The sequence below is a fragment of the Helicoverpa zea genome, chromosome 3 (genome assembly GCF_022581195.2).
Source record: "Helicoverpa zea isolate HzStark_Cry1AcR chromosome 3, ilHelZeax1.1, whole genome shotgun sequence".
Lineage (NCBI taxonomy): Eukaryota > Metazoa > Arthropoda > Insecta > Lepidoptera > Noctuidae > Helicoverpa > Helicoverpa zea.
Window position 1 is genome coordinate 3,922,356 of NC_061454.1, and position 19,573 is coordinate 3,941,928.

General features: G+C 38.8%; 2 protein-coding genes and 1 long non-coding RNA gene across 4 annotated transcripts in view; 2 read left to right on the forward strand and 1 right to left on the reverse strand.

The window, feature by feature from the left end:
* The first annotated feature begins 760 nt into the window (after positions 1-760).
* Positions 761-4,429, forward strand: LOC124646263. The gene is made up of 6 exons (XM_047186379.1): positions 761-827; positions 1,695-1,955; positions 2,834-3,021; positions 3,448-3,589; positions 3,777-3,910; positions 3,992-4,429. The coding sequence occupies exons 1-6, from the start codon at positions 761-763 to the stop codon at positions 4,427-4,429; spliced, it is 1,230 nt and encodes a 409-aa protein (XP_047042335.1).
* Positions 4,430-4,450: 21 nt separating this feature from the next.
* The window catches only part of LOC124646264 (protein Wnt-6), a 36,518-nt gene continuing 21,395 nt past the window's right edge, over positions 4,451-19,573 (reverse strand). Inside the window, exons 3-6 of one of the 2 annotated variants that reach the window (XM_047186381.1) lie at positions 6,025-6,131; positions 5,527-5,730; positions 5,149-5,289; positions 4,451-4,809 (exon numbers count right to left, since the gene is read on the reverse strand). In XM_047186381.1, coding sequence (XP_047042337.1) covers positions 4,489-4,809; positions 5,149-5,289; positions 5,527-5,730; positions 6,025-6,131 — 773 coding nt within the window. In that variant the 3' untranslated portion in view covers positions 4,451-4,488. Of the gene's footprint in view, positions 4,810-5,148; positions 5,290-5,526; positions 5,743-6,024; positions 6,132-19,573 lie in introns of both variants that reach the window. The other variant, XM_047186380.1, reaches the window with a different exon arrangement.
* Positions 16,791-18,418, forward strand: LOC124646265. The gene is made up of 2 exons (XR_006986308.1): positions 16,791-16,883; positions 17,361-18,418. It is a non-coding gene; the product is annotated as an uncharacterized LOC124646265 (long non-coding RNA).

Genomic DNA, 19,573 nt, shown 5'->3' on the forward strand with positions numbered 1-19,573 from the left:
GAGTGCGCCCTCGGGTGAGTTCCCACGAGTATCGGGCCCACTGGAAAATTTATGTTTATGAGCAGAGAAATCTGTCATAACAGATACGAACGGCGCGGCTGAATCTGAAATAGCGTGAATAATTTTTCATGCAAAAGGATTTTGGCCGTATGAATGGTATTTCTTTGTAATACACTTACTAATATTGTAGATGTGAAAGTAACTCTGTCTGCTCGCTTTTTCAGCTAACACTACTGAATCGATTTAAATATTTGGTACTTTTAGACTATCTGCTGAACCCTGAAGAAATACCTACATTGTGTATTATATTTTTCTCAAATGCAAGAAGTAGTGTGAGGACGCGGAAGAATCACGGGGATCAGCCAGTGTAAATACGGGATTTGGATAAGTATAAAGTCTGCCATGGATTGGTGGTGTGAGATCGCTTAAAAGCCTTTTCATGACCCAATAGTTGATGTTTTTATTTTATTAGGAGATGATATCTTCTTTTAATCTTGCAAGTTCGTATTCATATTCTAGGAAAGTATTAAATAACGGAATGGTTTGTAGATCAATTTATGAACTATGTACCTACTGCAGTTAGTAAATAATCTATAACTTACATGCGTACGTAAATGTACGTAAAATCTACACTCGTATTAAGGAAATGACAAATTGCTGGATAATGCATAAAAATACCATAACCCTTATCAAAATGCTTTATTGAATTCGCATACTGAAATTGGTGTGATCGTAAATTTTATTATTTCTTCAAATAAATATGCCTTTACGTGGTTCAGTGAATTGTTTGAATTTATTTTTTATTGTTCTTCTTACATTTCTAAAACGTGAGTGCTTATAGTGTTATTAATTAAATTATATACTTCCTCGCTGGATATAAACTTGCAAAATACATCTGCTTCTTCTCGCTGCTTCACCCGCGTTCCTTGTGCAAATCTTCCCGTAGCTAGATAAAATGTAGCATACCCAGGTATTGTGTAGCTTCCTAACAGTGAAAAATGTTTTCAAATCCATTGGTCTGATCAGGAAAAAAATATTATCAAAGAAAATTATTATTTTGTCTCCCCATGTTTAAAAAAATAAACCAATCGCTGGTGTCTTGAAATTGTTTAACATTTATGTCTCTGTTAGAAATACCTACAGCCTCAATTTTTCGTTTAGTCGTTTCTAAAAGCTATTTTCATCTTATAGTGGCGAATGAAACAAATTAATTAGTCCATCTTTTAGGTAACCCTAAAATAATGAATACATATTGTTCATTTTCTCTCACAAAAAAATAGCAACGAAGATACAACACGATTTATTTTTGTGTTACGTCACTTCTAATTCAATTTTACATAGAAGTGTCGTCACGAGCCATCGCTCTCAATCTTTGTTTCATTATAACTTAGTAAATATTTTTGTTATACTAAAAAAACCGGCCAAGTGCGAGACTCGCGCATGAAGTGTTCCGTACCAGAGCAAAAATAAGCAAAAAATCACGCTTGTTGTATGGGAGCCCCCCAAAATATTTATTTTATTCTAGTTTTCAGTATTTGTTGTTATAGCGGCAACAGAAATACATCATCTGTGAAAATTTCAGCTCTCTAACTATCACGGTACAGAACCCCAAAAATACGTATTTTTTGGAAATCGAAAATGCGGACTAATATTATCACTATTTTTTAACCTTGTCAGAACTATAGCTTTTTCAGATACTCACTCCACAAAGACAATCGGAAAACAGCAAGAGTACTTCCATGCAGTCAAAAAATCTGTCAGTGAGGTCAATAACCTTCACTCCAAATTCAAACGTCCTGATTGGGCCACTAATATTCTCAGGCAAGATGAAGAAGAATATCTATTGGACGCTGGAGAAGAATTGGGTTTCGATCTAAATGATGAAGAGAGAAAAAAGTTTAAACTATGGGTTGATGGCGTCATACCTTACTATATTGATGTTGTTTCTTATGACGGTATTTTTTTGACTACTTTTTTGTGTACTAGCAATTTTCCCTCGGTTCCACCCACATTTTAAACTTCTCCCCGTTCACAGTAAAATACCTACTTCATCATCCTCCGAGCCTTTTCCCAATCATGTTGGGGTCGGCTTCCAGTCTAACCGGATTCAGCTGAGTACCAGTGCTTTACAAGAAGCGACTGCCTATCTGACCTCCTCAACCCAGTTACCCGGGCAACCCGATACCCCTTGGTTAGACTGGTGTCAGACTTACTGGCTTCTGACTACCCGTAACGACTGCCAAGGATGTTCAATGACAGCCGGGACCTACAGTTTAACGTGCCATCCGAAACACAGTCCATGGTGTCTAAGATATACTTAGAAAGTACATACAAACTTAGAAAAGTTGCATTGGTACTTGCCTGACCTGGGATCGAACCCGCGCCCTCATACTTGAGAGGTTGGTCCTTACCCACTAGGACACCACGACTTTTAGTAAAATACCTACTTCAACCGGGAATAATGTAGTTTGACAACAGTAGAAAAGGTTTTAAAATCGGATCAGTGGTTTTGGAGCCTTTAGAGTTGTACTACTCAGCGCACTAATAAAGAGTATCCACAAACTTCACACATTTTTTTAAGCGGCCTATAGTTTGGTTGTAGTCTCATAAATCAGTTCAAAGATGAATGGTAGTACGCACACAACAACGATCACATATGTGGCCGGTATCAGGCCGACTAAAAACTCTCAGGCCCACTGTCGCCCGACTGTTTAGTCTGATGTGTGCAAATAGGCCTAGGCCGAGGCCTCTGACAAAACTTTGGGGAAAAAGCTATAATAAGTACTAAAGATTCAGAATATAACGTTAATATGTTCTTTCATACATCCTGCAGACAAGGTTATTCGTGATCGAATCCGTTCTTTCCTGTACGAGGTCAACGCTGCAACGAAAATAAGCTTCGTGGAACTGCCGAGTCCTCCAACTGATCTGAACACTCGATGGGTATTCTTCATCAACCGTCGAGGCCAACTGGGCTGTTCTGACCATTCCATACAGAACTTAACTATCCAAGGAGTTCAGGTGTGCTTTTAATTACTTGTCAAAATCAAAACGGCGGACATGTCACCGTTTTCAGTCTTGTTTTGCACCTAGCACATTTTATTTATAAACTTACCTATACAACAAATTAAATCTACATATTTACAAAAGGCAAAACTGTTTATCGAAAAAATAACATCCCTACATGTATTTCCTACATGTATGTATTTTATTGTCTCCCGAGCCTTCACCCGACTATGTTGAGTTCTAAGTTTGTACGTACTTTTAAGTATATTTTAGACACCAATGGCTGATAAAAAGTGATTAATGCTCAATCCTTCTCCGTGTGAGAGGAGGCTTGTGCCCAGCAGTGGGACGATAAAAAATGCTGAAACGTAAAAAAGGCTGAAACGTTATGATTCCCGGAGCAATCGTTTTATTTACTACCATCCTTTTTATCATCGCCAGCCAGTGGTTTTGGGTTACGATTGCTTAGCAACGGGCAATGAACTGGCAGAGGCAGTGTTGGCGATTGCTGGAGTACCACCACAACACAATTCGCCCGACCGAGACCTCGTCATTAAGGTTAATTATGAAAATATTATACCAGGTATTTATTTTCTAAAATTTACTTACAAATTGAATAACAAAAGGTATTTTTACAATGTTAATCCTTTTATAGAATTACTGACATACCTAAATTCGGATCACTGGAAAAATGCATTTTAATCCTAAACCTAATGACAGTAATGTTTGTAAAACATTACATTATTATATTCTCGTACACTGTGTTTCAGAGAAAAAATATTTATTCGAAAAGCTGAAAGACAATGAATGGTTGTTCCACGATCTGAAATATGATGCACGCAGCGCTGGTCATTTTAGTTTTCACAAACATTCAAGTAACGGACGTCTGACAATGGAAATTGTGGTAAAATTATTTACAGTTTTCTAACGCTGAAATTTTGTGTTTACGGATTTATAGAAATTTAAAAAATATATTTATTTACAGGATCCGCAGTATTTGTCATACAGTAATACCAACGAAGGGAGTAACAAATTAAGCATCCTCGACATTCTAAAACTAAGAATGCTCTACAACTTTAGTGTAAGGCAAAAGTCTAGCAGAGGATCAGGGTGTGACAAGCTTTTCCAGAATTATAACAACGAAGCCCCAAGTATGGGTGTTGCGTATAAATCAAGACCTAAGCCAAATCGTTACCTTGGGCAACCTGATGACCAGACTCCTGAACCAGATGCTGACCAAAATGATGATGAGATCATAGGAGAAGAAGAAATTGACGGTGAAAATGAAAATGATGACCCAGATGATGGCGAGGATGAAAGCAAGCCCAAAAAAGACTCAGAAAAATCAACTAAACATATATTTAGAGCACAGCACAAAATAAATTCTAAAGTGGGCCCACACCAACATAAAAAAATCTTGTAAGGCAATAAAGAAATGCACAAATAATTAAGTATTAAACATTTATTATATAGTCTATCACATTATAAGCATGTTTGTATATTTCGTTTGACGTAGCATGTTTCACATATAACTTCGCAACACCATTTGAATTGGCAGTTGCAATTTTCAGTGTCTCTGACAGAGGTTTCTTTGTAACCTCGTCTGCAGCATAATTGATCACAACTGTCGGTTCCTGCTGAACTCACGTTGCACTGGCGGCCTATAGTACCTAAGGAGCCAGTCTTCATGTTTGCAGAGCAGAAATCTGGTGACTCCTCGGAGTAGATGATGTCTTTCTTGCCAGGTTTTTTGATACTAGGACTTTCTGGCATGAAACTATCCCCGTCGTTACTTGCGATGACCTGTTGAAGATAAACTTTCATATATTTAGCTTCTGATACTGTAGTATTGGCACTATTAGGGGAAGTTGAATTATCAATTATGATTCAGAGTCGTGTAGCCTAGTTAAAGCACTTGCCACGTCAAGCAAGTACTAACGTGACTTTCGTTAAAGCTGTATTTCTATGATTAACGCTCGGTATTTCTCTGTAAGAGGCGGTTTTTCACTTGATAGACTACATTCATCAACAGCACCAATTGCTTGGTAATCTAGGATACTCACATTGCATTTGATTTTATCACAATATGTTCTTTTACCGTCAAACAAATAGAAAATGAAATCAACAATACTGCTAGCTCACCTTGGCAGCACCTTCAAATCTGTCTCGTAGTCTATTGCCGACCTCTCTGAAGGTCGGCATTCTCCACCAACAAGTCTTTAGCGTGCATGAGCCTGATAACCCATGGCACTTGCATTCCATCTTCATGTTGTTTTTAATTGCCTGTGAACAAGATGCACTAGTATTATAAAACAATCGTCATGCATTTCGTAAGGTGCCTCTTAACTTCTGATTTCATTGTCATCTTTTGAGTAATGTTCACTCTTCACTTATAACGCTTGTTATCTTTGTAAGTATTCTGATGGCGTCATTCACACTCACAGTATTTATTAGCAATTGCGATACAATTTGTAGAATCTAGATGAAATTTCTGATTCCCAATATAAAATTCTTACTAACCAACCTCCCAGCATTATGGTTATGCAGTTTGATGAGGGTTTTTATATCGCTCCGTTTCCTGTAGCGACTGTCCATGAATTCCCTGGACTTCTTGAGGCCGAAGCGCACGTTGTCACTGCATCCCCCCCATTGCCACCTCTCTGTTGGCACTTGGGAGGGGGGCAGAGGAACTGACTCGCGGCCACGACGGGGTTTTGGTGCTCCCTGGGGAAAATTCTTTATTAGATTTATTATCTGCGGCATGTTCTGATATCGCAATGGTGTAATTGTGCTTTATACCTAAACGGCTTAAGTTGAAGGTACGTATTTAATTAATAATGTATTTACTTGATGTGGATTAAGGTCACATTGTCTATCTCATTTCACAGAAGATTTTCTGGAGACTCGAAATTGAAACTTACTTCATAAATACATTTTCTAAGATAGTAAAAAAGCATTAGTTTAGAAGGCATAAAATACATAGTAGCCTACAAACAATTAGTAAAGATAATTATGAACCTTTTCGCAAGAGCATTCAAGCAGAGAGCCCGCCGTACAAGCCCTGGTGATGGAGTAAGTGACTCCAGCTGCCGTGATCGCGTTCACGAAGCCCGTCTCTCTCGTATCTGTTGACCAAACATTATGTTATTACATCATAGACTAGACATTAGTATAAACTAGTGTGATGCAACCCTATAAAATACGATGGATGATTTCCTTCTAATTCTTTCATTCGGTTATTTGATGGGTTCTCGATTAAACGGCAAAGGGCTTTCCAATTTTCAATTATTGCTCCTATAGTTTGTCCTGAGTGTGCTTCCATAACAATGTCAGATATTTAAATAAACCGGCCAAGTGCGAGTCGGACTCGCGCACCGAGGGTTCCGTACAAATCCTGGTTAGATAAAAAGTGAGTCTCGCGCCAACCGTTCAGTTTAGAACAATCATAGTTATGGTAATTTCGTGAGAGTCAAAATAGCTAATATTTTTTATTTTATAATATAACTAAAATAGTAGGCCAGTACCTTGTAAAAGTTATTTTATTAAAGTTATTTATATACAACATTTTATAGTCATCATTCAGAAATCTGATTGAAAATAACTAATTATGTCTTAAAGGTCATTGGGCATATCTGACCCGCTTTGTAAAAAGTGGCGGACATGAATCAAAGTAGTTTTAAATCGTGGAGAATGGTATGACGTTTCTTTGAATGTCCAGGATCGTTTGAAAAATATAATAGACAAGCAGTTTCAGAGGATTTTACAGGTTGCAATGCTAGTTTTTATTGTTAAAGACTTTTCATAAAGAAAGGATCTGGAAACCCTGAGTAATCGAGGGCAACTCTTGAATATTGTAGTCACGCATCGAGTCAAAACCAGACATGTGAGTGTATTTTTGAGGGTACTTGTAAACAGTGAAGGTTTGGAGCTGATTTGATTATGGAGACTACAGAGAGTCGAGGGAACTCCTGAACGGTATGTTGCAACTACCACGTGTTTGGGCTTATTTTATTCGTATTGGCGAAGACTTTCCACATAGATAGGTTTAACTGCCATTGTGGGATCGATAGCAAAGATCAGATATAGTTATGGGAACTCCTTTACAATTTATAACGTAACCTTGTGTTGGAGCTTATTTTATTTTAGGTGATGAGAATTCACTACTAATGGGATCTATTATTTTTTTAAACATGCATAGAGTTCTCTCGACTTTCTCACGTCTCCATCATCAGGTAAGCTCTAAACTTTCACTGTTTGATAGTATCACCAGACATACATCTGAGAATCAAGTTTTAATCCTATGCATGCCTACAATTTTTTATAGTTGCCCTCGATTTCTCAGGATTTCCATCATCAGATCCTGACCTGATGACAATGGAAATAAACGGCGAGTATACTCTTTCACTACAAAGAAATGATTTCTCAAATCCGTCAAATTTGGTCGTTTAAATTCCCCATTGAAATGAGGAAAATATTTGATGTTTACACCTGATTTTCTCTAGATTCTCACGGTTCACATAGATGCGACTAATGCCATAGTAAATCAGAGCCTTTATCATTATACTGTGCTATATTTCGTTCGTATCCGCCGTGGGTATGGTTTTCATACTAAGGTGCCCAATGACCTTTGAATGATTTAAAATTTTTCATAGTTTAGTGGCAATTATATTTAAGAAGTGTTTGATATGAATTTCAACTTTAATATCTCTACGCGTTCATGTAAAAAAGGGTAGTTAGTAAGTTTATAATTATTAAAAAAATATTTTATGTCGTGTAAGCAAAAATAATATTTTAATATTTTATGTAACTTCAAATTTATCATTTTCGCAATTTTTCCTTTATCTGTACTATATAACGCTGCTTCGTGGCGAATTTCAAGATTCTGAGTTCACGGGAAGTACCTTGTAGGTTTTGATTCCCTAGCGTGTGACAGAAATTCGTCTAAGGTGTCGGTATAACTGCTGTATCTTTTGATCGCGTTAACTTAGAAGTTTGTTTTTTTCACTGCCTAAAGGGACAATAGACTTAGGTATTTGGTATAAATTTCAATTTGATACCTTTATTCGTTCGTGAGAAATAAGGTAGTAAGTTTCATTTTATTAAAATATATTTTTTTATATTATATAACTAAAAAAATGAGATTTTCGTAATTTTTCCTATATTTGCATTATATGACAATACTTCATGCCAAATTTCAAGACTCTGAGTTTACGGGAAGTACCCTGTAGGTTTTGATTCCTTTGCGAGTGTCGAGAATTTGTTGAAAATATCGACATAATCGGTTGTATCTTTTGATTGGCTTGGCTTAGAAGCTTGATATTTTCACAGCTTAAAGGGACAACAGACCTGAGCATTTCATGTGAATTTCATCTTGATACGTCCACGCGTTCTTGAGATAAAGGGTCTTGACAGACAGACAGACAGACAGACAGACAGACAGACAGACAGACAGACGGACAACAAAGTGATCCTATAAGGGTTCCGTTTTTTCCTTTTGAGGTACGGAACCCTAAAAATAGAACCTTGTGCCTTTTCTGTATATCTCATAACGTTCCCGTAAAATTACTGTACGTACAGTGTGCGTACTTTTTAACAGCTAGCAGTACTACAGGTATCCTTTAGCACGAAAAACAAAAGCCTAAAATAACTGAATGTATCAAATCAACATAAACAATGCATTTTAATACGACTCACACATTGCGAAACAATACTAGTCATTTTCGCGTTTGCCGGCCATTTTATCGCCTGACCATTAGTCCCGGTCATCGTAGGGCATAGAAATAAAATGCTAAACGTCATAAAGGCGAACAAATGATACAAAGTGAAGCTGTTGACCCAAAAATCAATATTCACACGAGTCTTGTAATAAAAGGCGATGAGCTTCACGAATCGAAGGTCCCATCCATAAAACATTTGGATGGGATACAACGCGGGAATGTTCGGTGAGTTGTTGGACCAACTTGTTTGGGATACATGGAAAGACAAAGGATAGGTGTAAACAATACTGCTGTTGAAGATGATGGTGGACATAATTTTAGAAACAAACCAACAAAATAATTCATTTAAGGACAAATACATTCAGTTATTGATGGCTTTCAGTGTTAAAATTTTTTTTTTTAAAAAAAGAGCAATCCTTCTTTTCGATGGTCGATTAAGAGATCTTGTTAACAGAGGATACTATTGCTATGCTGTTAGATAAACTATTAGATACAAATAGAGATTCAGAGCACAAAATCGCTGAAGCGTATCCATGATCAGTTTGTCGATTTCATAATCAGTGTGTCCCACGCTAACAGGCTTGGCTATAACAATTAATGGCAGGTCAAACTATGTTGGATGAATATTCAGACTGCATGAATAATGTGAAAATCACTGCGGCAGACATCCATTGAATATTCGTAGGACATCAACTGATGCCAATGTTTTTGTTCAGATGCTGAAGCTACAATAGGACAATTCCTATGGATGGACTTTGTAATACATGCAATTTCATTGTAAACAATGCTATGCTGTTCAATGCATACGAAATTTTATTTTCTTACTGTTTCTGTACTGTATTGTTTAATTAAAGGCTTACCTACAGGTGTTAATCCATGTCATGCATATAATATGGTATAATTTGTATTTTCATTGTTTCATTTAAAATATGCAATTGTTGCTGTGTCTGATAAACGTTATTCAGTAGAACAAAACAGCTGGAAAGCTTTCAGGGGTTTTACAACCAAGCTTAGGCCCAGGCCATTTTATGCGAGCTGAACATCACGATGAGACCTAATGTCAATGAGAAGTTCAATGTGAATTAGACTTATGACACATACCTATATATCTCATTTTTGTCAGTTATTAATCTGTCCATCGTCACCGTCCTGTCTGATTTTCTGTAGCACAAGCCACGGTACTCATAGGGACCTACAGCTACTTCTGCATTTCCAAGACAAATGAAATAGGTCATCAAATAACACTCACATCATCACTCAACCCACTCAACCGCTATTCAAAGTAATTCAAATGCGTTTTCTACTGCAGCTTCCATCTAACTTATAATTGCATCAGTCATGACAACACGTTAATAATCTAGTTTCGATTGTTGGCTCTTCACGGTGCAGCGGCCATGATAATTGCGAACCACATCGGCTATAGCCGGCTATACAACGGCTAAAGGCTATTACCCATTAGCGAACAAAGCGCTGGTTTCTATACCCTATTATGCTGCACATTATTGTCATTTTGCAATCAGTTTGATGAGATGATTTGGTATGAGTTGAATACTTAATTATGGATTCGAGATTTATGTTCGAAATCAGTTTTACTTTTAGTGGTGGTGTAGAAAGTTGGGTGTGATAATGGGTGTTTTGTTATGGATTGCTAATCAAATATGAACATTAATTGCAGCAGTGCGCTGTTTTTACCTTAGTTTTTACAAATGTTGTAAAATGTTTACTTTTGTGCTTTGGTAGGTATATAGCAGCTTACACCTAGTATTAATGGTGATATGTACGGTGCAGCCTTGTACTCTGCCGAACCTTGCAAACACTAGTGAGTACGCACATTCACCTGATTTCCCGCTAGGTCCGAGTTCGGCGATAGTATTGTGGCATTCATTAAGTTTAGATTAGATAACCGCGGTGCTTGCGCAATGCGGTGCAGCTGACAGCAGATCGGCATCAGCCGCGCCTATCGATCCCATGCTAATTGGGCCCAGTGCGGGACGACGGGACGAGCCGTATCGTCGCCGCATTCCCGTCCCGCCACCCGTCCCCAGAGATACAGCGAAATTTATTGCACCAACAATTTATATAATTGACGTGCGACAAAAAAGCGAGAGTGCACACCCATCCGATGCAGAATTCGAACGTAATTACGCCCCGTCACTCCCTGTCGACGCTTGATTTTCATAGGCATTCTTGATTAAATTTCGACCGACCAAGGATGCGTCCTCTGGAATTATGAGAGGAATGTCAATTTAAAGATATTTCGCTAGTCGTTTAGCAGCGGATAAAAAAGGTGCGTGGCGGGGGTGCGGCGCGCGGGGAGGCCGCGGCGCATGGGAACTGGTCCGCCCCGCGCGGATGCCGTGGACGCCAGGGTTTTTCTGCCGCGCGCTGCGCTGTCGATAGGGCAGCGCGGTCGCGACACTCGCTCGTCATTATAAATCCGTGGCGGTGAGCTCAGAGCCGCGCATTCCGCGCGCACCGCCCGCGTTATGCGCTGTAATTATCACAAAACGCGGGCCCGACTCGCAAATATGTCGTTGGGAACGGGGGACATGACATTCTCATCACCAAACGCTGGCTTTTTTCAGGCGTCTTCGGCTTCGAAATATGTCCAGCGCCGAACCACTCCCACGACGTCCGCCGCCGATTATATTCGGGTGCCTCGCGACGTACGTTTTTGTCTGGTCTGCCACGAGCGGCCGCGGAATGTCGGTATTTGTGTCCATTGAATAATTCAGTGAAATTGTCGATCGATCAATAAAACCGATGGAATCAAATTGATTCACACTTGAAGGTTGTATGGCTTCAATATCGCGAGTGTTTTTGCAACTTCAAAATACTTGGAAGTCGTTCCGCCATTCACATCGAGTCAATCAGTCGCACGTGCGTCAGCTCGCTCATGATAATGCTGCAATGACGTTCTGGTCCTGGATAATTGGGAACTAACTTTGTAGAAGCACAAGTCTAACTATTAATACATGTCCACGACCGGTTCTAATAGGAAATGTGTAATTAATATGAGTTGGAACTTGTTTTAGCTGTAACATAGGACCTTTTTGCTAGTTAGAGTCCATAGATCACTAATGGCTGTCAGGACTGTCAACGCTATATGACGTTTGATATCTTCACTGACTATATAAATTTCAATAACATTATATATAGAAGAATTAATTACTGCAAAGTGCAATGTATCCATTAGTCAGTAATGGACATACCTCTGCTGGTTCATTACATAACGTTTGCAATAATCGTGTACGCAACTTTGTACGTTCAGACAGAGGCAGACACTAGGAAGAATGAAGAACATAATAAAAGAAGTGAAGACAAGGAAAGAGAAGATTTATAATATTACATATATTTCGATTCACGACAAATAAAAGATCTAATGTAAGCATTTGTTGTTTTAATCTCTTAATAGCTTGAAGCAGAACCTGTTAATCAAGCAGCCCATCATACACCTACCTACCCAAACTTTGGCATTTCGTGGTTCACAGAAAGTAACTTTACCAAGTTTTGTTTAAACGGATAATTACAGACCTAACATATAATCTTCTGTATATAATAAATCGCAAATTACAACATTAATCACTGTTAATAACAACATAAATTATGTTGATATAGAACATTGAATGCCTTGGGGTAACGTCAAATTGAGCAGATAACGCGAGGAAAGACGTCTCAAGATGATCTCGGACTCAGCCCATATGTGAAATTGCTGAGAATTTTGCAATTTTAATTTTATTTATAACGAGAGTGTTAGTTAAGTCATGAGCTGAAAGCGTGGCGTTGGTGAACAGGTAAAGATTGCATACTTATATTAATTCTGTGAACTGTATATCTAACTAAGATGGGTAAGTACATAGTGTTAAGCTATATCTCTCGATGTAGCCAAAGGGGACCGTGGTTTTAAATCAGAAACTGTGACTACATTTTACATGTGAAATAGATCCCAAATTGATTTTCAAAACCAAATAAAGTATTATAGCTTTAGAATCAGGATGTTTTTAAGTTTAGAAGAAGACCAACTGTGTCTGGACCAGGTGTCTAGATACGTACGTGATAGGCGTAGTAAGAAATAGGGTGATAGATCAAACTCATTAAAAAATTTAAGGACAAGATAATATGCTAACACAACCATCACATTTAGGCTGTGGGCCAGATATTGGGACAATTGATGTGCGATTCACATGACCCACTCAACACTCTGCCCGCTGCATCTCACACCAGAGACCGCGGCACAAATCGGCCGGACGTTCCCGCTAGAAACTGATAAACTGAAACTCGCTCCCCGATACAGATCGCAGTCGCATTCGCTCACAGGCCACTTTAAATTAACCGTTCACGCACTCCCGTTCAGGAATTTTAGATTTGAGATGGATGCAAGCGGAGATCGGGACACTTGTTGCTTGCATCCGAGGGTTAATAAACAGCTGATTATATTACGGCAGACGCTATGTGAATAATTTATTTGCGGTTTATTTTTTGTACATACATCAACAGTCTACGTTATATCTCATAAAATCTATATTGTATGGAGTAATCAGCTTTTTGAATTATATTCAAACAGCATCGTGGATTCCTTTTTTTCGCTCTTAGCATATCAGATTTTCTACTAAAGGTCTTAGTTTACTTTTGTTTTTAATAGTTTCTATCGATTTGACATTTATTCGATTTCCCTCTCCACCTTCTGTGTGGCTTATCTATCATTGGTTTATAGCAATTGTTCTATATGGTTTTACTAAGTGCCTGTTTTGTCAACTACTACTACTACATCTCTTTGCAGTAGCATAGTCTCATTACCTTAGTGTCTTCTCTTGCCCCTTGTAATTTGAAGCGCAAAGCTCTTTTGGAATTTGTAAGAGTATGGCTTTCTGAGTTTATGTCATTCATAACGTGTTGACTACCCTTATCGGCTTACACTTTAGATAAAATCGCTTCACTAGGTTTGGTTAATAATTTACTATGATTTACCACAGGGCCGTTCCTTGCGAAATTCCTACACGTAATATCTTCATCCCCATTTCTTACAGGCTCGAGTGAAACATGCGTCGCGCGGCGCGATGTTTCCTTGCCGAGATGTCAAGTATCGTGTGTCGGGCAAACACTGGTGTCGTAAACATGTATGTCATACTCACTACCTACGTGCACCAACCACGGCTTGCTCGTAAAACGATCATAACAACCTTTATTACCATTTATATAGTACCTTCAAGATGGAAAACACAGATTAATGCTGCAAATTGATTAGCCGAGATTCTCGGTGATTTCACTTTCTATAAATTCACAGAGACATGAGCAGACAAAGTAAATCGTCCGCATAAAAAGAGCCCGATAGCTTGTTTAAGCGCGGATCAGCTTAATGCGAAGACAATACATCGAGTTGTCACCGCGACCGCATCGGAATGTTTAAACGAACGCGACCATTTTATCTCATCTGATTAATTCAAATATTTAGCGCAATAAATACGGGTGTGGGGGGGTGTGGCGAGGGGTTGCGGGCGGCTGTGACGTCCGCGGCTGTCGGCGTGACGGCGCAGGCGCATGCGAGCAATTGCGTCAGTGTCAGCGTGTCACCGGCGGGCCATTGTGGCCGCTGTGGCCGATATACGAGCGTGGCGCGCCCGCTGCGGCCGCGCACCTGATTTATCGACGTCCCGCGCTGGCCCGGCCGGGGACGCGCTGTCGCCGCCGAATAAAGCGCATTCTCACGCTACTGAACGCACGCGAACTCACCCGTCTCGTACCCCGTATTTAAATGGAACGATCGTTTCTCATTCCTTTCCCCCAGATATTTTACGTCGGGTAATACGATACGACACTGTCCGGCTCTTTCTGCAGTTTTCGCGTTCGTTTTTTCCCTCGAGCCGCTATTGTTCACTTGTCAATTTCTTTAGCTAATGCGAGTAAGCGTCTCATTATGCGGTGCGGTGCGTCCGCGACGCGCATTGCGTGTTGTGACAGCAACCACCCACCGGAAGGGGCCGAGCGTCATTCAGCCGCGCACAAAACGCGAATACTTTATTCAACGACGTCCGATGGCTAATTTGAATGGATTGTGCCCGTTTAATGGGAATAATTAGCTCTGTTAATGCGCGAGCCGGTCGCTCCGGCGGAATATCTCTGTTAGATCGTGTGTGTACTTCGTGCTGTTAACTTTTGTTTTACCAGTTAACGCTTAATTAACGCAGTGGATGCTCTAGCCGGCGTTGCGTCACATTGAAGCAGCATTACTATTGTGGGTGATATGCGAGGGCACGCTCGCCGCGCCATATCGTGTAATAAGCGCAGGCGGCGACACTTCGCAATCAGTCAACTTGTTACGCGTCATAGCGGGCCGTAAACGCATTTCTCACGTTGACGGGTGGACATCGACGAACCTGAATACCGGCGCAACAAACGACTTCCCTCATTTTCCCCTCATTAAAATCGAGCGAAAGAACACTTTAACACAAAGTTATCTCGGAAACGGTATTATAATTCCTTAAAGGTAACGTTTTGAAAAAAGTAAGTTATCGCCTCGGTTTCCAGCGCCTATGTCGTAGTTGGGTATTTCGTTTAATTTGGCAAGGGGCGATGGTGACAAGTGCGGCCTGTCACACTGACGGACAGGTCCACGTTGTGCCAGAAAAAATAAAGTGCTGCCCAGCATTAAGTTGTGAGAGAGATAGCCATATTCTCTGTTGTTAAAGTCAGAGAGAGAGACTGTAATGTCAAAAGGCTCGATTCCTGTGAGTTCCCTGGTCAGTAGTGATGGGGTTGCGTCTACCGACAATTTCGTGCTTGAGACGTCGATTACTGGTCGCGAGGCGATGTTTGACTTCCAAATAGCTCTGTGAGGCTATTGTTTATTTCACCAAGAGGCACTGGCTGACATCCGCTGTATCGACCACTTATAAATATTTAGTCGAGCTTTATTTGGAGATCTGCTATCGTTTGTCAGACACGTTGAGGATTCTAATCAAATGGACAGTTTTAGTTTATAGGGTTTTGAAAGTAAAATTCGTGTTGCCTTATTCAAGCCCGATGTTTGTAATTTAAATAGCTAAAGTTTTGTGAAGAATGGCCTTACATTCGATTATACACAATATTTCACTTTTTAACTTTTAATGTTTCCATTTCTTTGTTAGAAATGTCACCGTCAAGTCCATCAGCAACAACAATGACGATTGTAGAAATTGCTTATTTAACACAAAATAAGGCAAAACATTTTTATAAATAAGACGGTTTATGATCGCATAAGTGCTGCGCTTAAGCCAATAATCGATATCGATAAAACTAACGACAACCGCCCTCATCGTATGCGCATAAGAGTTGAGATTAGATACGAAATGCAGTCCGGATATTACACTATAATTAAGAACATTCACGTGTTAGAGGGCGCCAAATTTATCGCTGGCTTTTTTTTGTCGATATGAAGTCATTCTTGGGTATTTATGTTGGGTTCTCGGGGCATGTGTGAGGTCCTAAGGGTTCAGTAGTCAGGTTATCGTGTGTAATCTTTACGAGCCTCCGGGACTGCTTGCTGGGAGCTGTCGACAGTTAATGGTCGCATGAGATTAGTCCGTACGGCTTCGACTTGGATATATTCGGGGCCGTGTTTGTGGCTTTGTTTATAACTTAATTAGGCTATTTTGTTTGAGTGGGAATCGGCTGCGGCGTCGCTCTAGCGAGATAAGGTGTCGCGGTATTTACGATTTGATATCGTGCTGCCGTTTTATAGTGCACGTTGTTTTGATTGGCTTTCTTGTTGTGGGTATAAAAGTGCCTTATCATAAAATGTTGTACCTATGATTACTTACGATGGAGCTTTTAAATAAGAAAGCAAGATTTTTAAAACACATCTGAGTCTTCTAGCGTACCTATGCATCAATAACTGTATGACATACATCTTATAGTACCTACCATAACCATTGGTACGAACTCTCATATTTACCCTGCCTTAATTAACAATTAACCCTTTAATTCGCAACGTTGCACCGATGCAACTATCCAAACAAAAAAATGTATTGCAAGAACCATCATTATTATTTCTTATTTACATACATTTTAATAATGGATATACTGCTGCTATCTATGAAAAAAAATATTGAACCAACTCACGCGCATCATTACGTAGTTGTGACCAAAATGACGTCGCGATGACATTGCGCTCGTGGACGACCGGTGAGTTTTAATAAATATAAATAGTTTTTATGCATTTATTGACAACTATTATTTGAAATATTATTGTTTATGAGTGTTTACAATTGTGTCATATAACGCCAATGTCAAATTCATATTCTACTATGAAATATAAGCACGTATTTACCGACGTTGCACATTTGCGACACTGCGAAGCTTTAGCATAAGTACTTTTAATTTCGTACGTTGCACGGGTGCCACGTCGCGCTTTTACTAACACTGAATAATTATTATTTTCTTTGTATGGGTTTTGTGTTTTTTTACATTTATGGGAGTTGACGGTATTATGTTTTTATATTGACTGTTCTGAAAGTTTGCTAATGTACGACTAAGCTAGATTACTAAATAATGAATGAATATCGCTATTACTAATATGCTCGTTTTTTACTAAAACTTATGTTAACTTATGTATGGTGTTGGTGATTGCTGCATGTTTGTTTTTTTTTTTGCTTATTACAGGGAGGCTTAAAATGGCAGAGAGCAAATATTTGGTTCCACCAGAAGCGGCCTCGTCTACCGATAGCTCTTCGTCTGAAGACAAAGTTATTATTCAAAACATCACCGAACGTCAAGACGATGTATCTTCTGACTTCAGCTCAGAACCAAGGTCCCTTCGTTCGTCTTTAGAAAACTTGGATCTTATTCATGATAGTCCAATGCAAGAACCTTTACGACATTATCTGATGAAGATACGGTTCCACTGACTCCAGTAATACGTAGTATTTTTCCTTCGGACACACCACCCAATCCGCTCCCAAATTTAAATTCAGTTTCGTCAATTTTATCACCACTTAATACTCCATTAAGCCAAAGAGTTCGCTCAAAAAGAAGTGCTTACTGTGAACCAAGAGTTGTAGCTAAAGGAGTAAAAAGTACAAGAGACCTCTTCTTAGTTTCAAGTGGCAGCGTGGGAAATTCAAATATCCAGCAGAGTTTGATATGCCTGATGTTAGCACTAGTAGTACCGCAACAGAATTTCCGTTAGACTATTTTCTTAATTTACTCTTACTTCTCTTATTTACGGAGCACACCAATTTATATTCTGTGCAAAACAAAGAAGGTAAATCTATAAACGTTACCAGAGATGATGTGCGTGATTTTCTAGCTATCACAATTATGATGGGTATTGTAAGAATGCCGTCATATTGAGACTACTGGAGTAATGATTTCAGATACCCTCCTGTCGCTGATGTGATGAGTCTAAAAAAGTATGAGCTAATGAGAAAATATTTGCATTTCGTGGATAATTTGGATCTGAATAACGATCGTTATTTTAAGGTTCGGCCGATATTAAAACAAATTAGTGGGCCTTCTGTGTCTAGACTAGACCTACAGATGCTGTAAGATTTGATAAAATTGGGCATTTTCCAGTTTTGTACAGCGAGGTAGGTGCAAATATTGCAAAACTGGGTATTCAAATATCCACTGTTCAAAATGTGAACAACGTTTGTGTTTAGTTCCCGAAAGAAACTGTTTCTTTAACTTTCATAATGTATGATAAATATGTTTTTTTAATATATTTTGCTTTTCATTTATATCTACATTTTATTCTGTAACGTGGGCACTGTTGTAAATATACAACACTGATATCAAACTGTACATGTTCTTGTGTCTCGCAATGTAGCACATTTACAACATACTATATTTGGATATATATGTATACCAGATTTTTATTTTCATTTTTTTGAGCACTTGTAAGATCGAAATAAACAATAAATGACAAAATAATAATAAATAAATTCAATATTTTTTTTGAGCTTTAAAGGGTTAAAAAAATAATTAATAATAACGGTACCAATATTAAGTGGGTAAGTGAAACATTATTTAAACGTTCCGCGGTCATCAGACAGCTGATAAAGAAATTTAAATAAGAATGAAATCCTTTTTTCATTGATAAAGATTTGACACTGAAAAAAGAAGTGAACGAGGAATGCAACGACCACGGACTTACTAATGAAAGGAACCAATTAACGATGATTATTTTTTTCTCATGAGTACTGGTGCTTTATACAGGGGGATTTGGAAACGGATATTGAAACTCTTTAAAATATTAAAGCCTCTGGTTTGATTTTTGAGTAGAATTTGTGACCTTAGGATCTTGTGCATATCTAACTTTTAAAGATCCTGTTAATGTTGGTGCTGTGTAGGTATATGGGCTGGTCAAGGTATATAATATAACAAAGATCATGGTTATTGTGTGGGTGTAGGTAATTTGTGACTTTCGGTATGTGACTATGGTAGGTATTTAATCATTACTTCAAATAAACCATAAATACGTTCATTACTAAAAACATAAGTAATGAACTATTTTTTTGTGAAAAGAAATACAAAAACATATTTAGAATAATTTCCTTCAATGTGGAGCAATTATAACACTGAAATACATCAACCTGTACGCACTATTTTTTCTTGTCACCAAGTGATAAAAAATCCGGGACTAATTCCGCTCTGTAGGCCGCTGCGCCTGCGCCACCCATCGCTGTTCGCATCAATTTATAGGCTTTTAACCTAATTTGTTGACCGTACACCCCTCCGCCCCTCCCCCCTCACTCCCGCCCGAGACCCACCGCCCACGCGCCCTCCATCTTTGTTTTACTTTTTTAATAATTAATTTAGTATCGATGACGTTTCCCATCTTATCTTCTTCAAAATAAATTTTAATCCTGGATTTA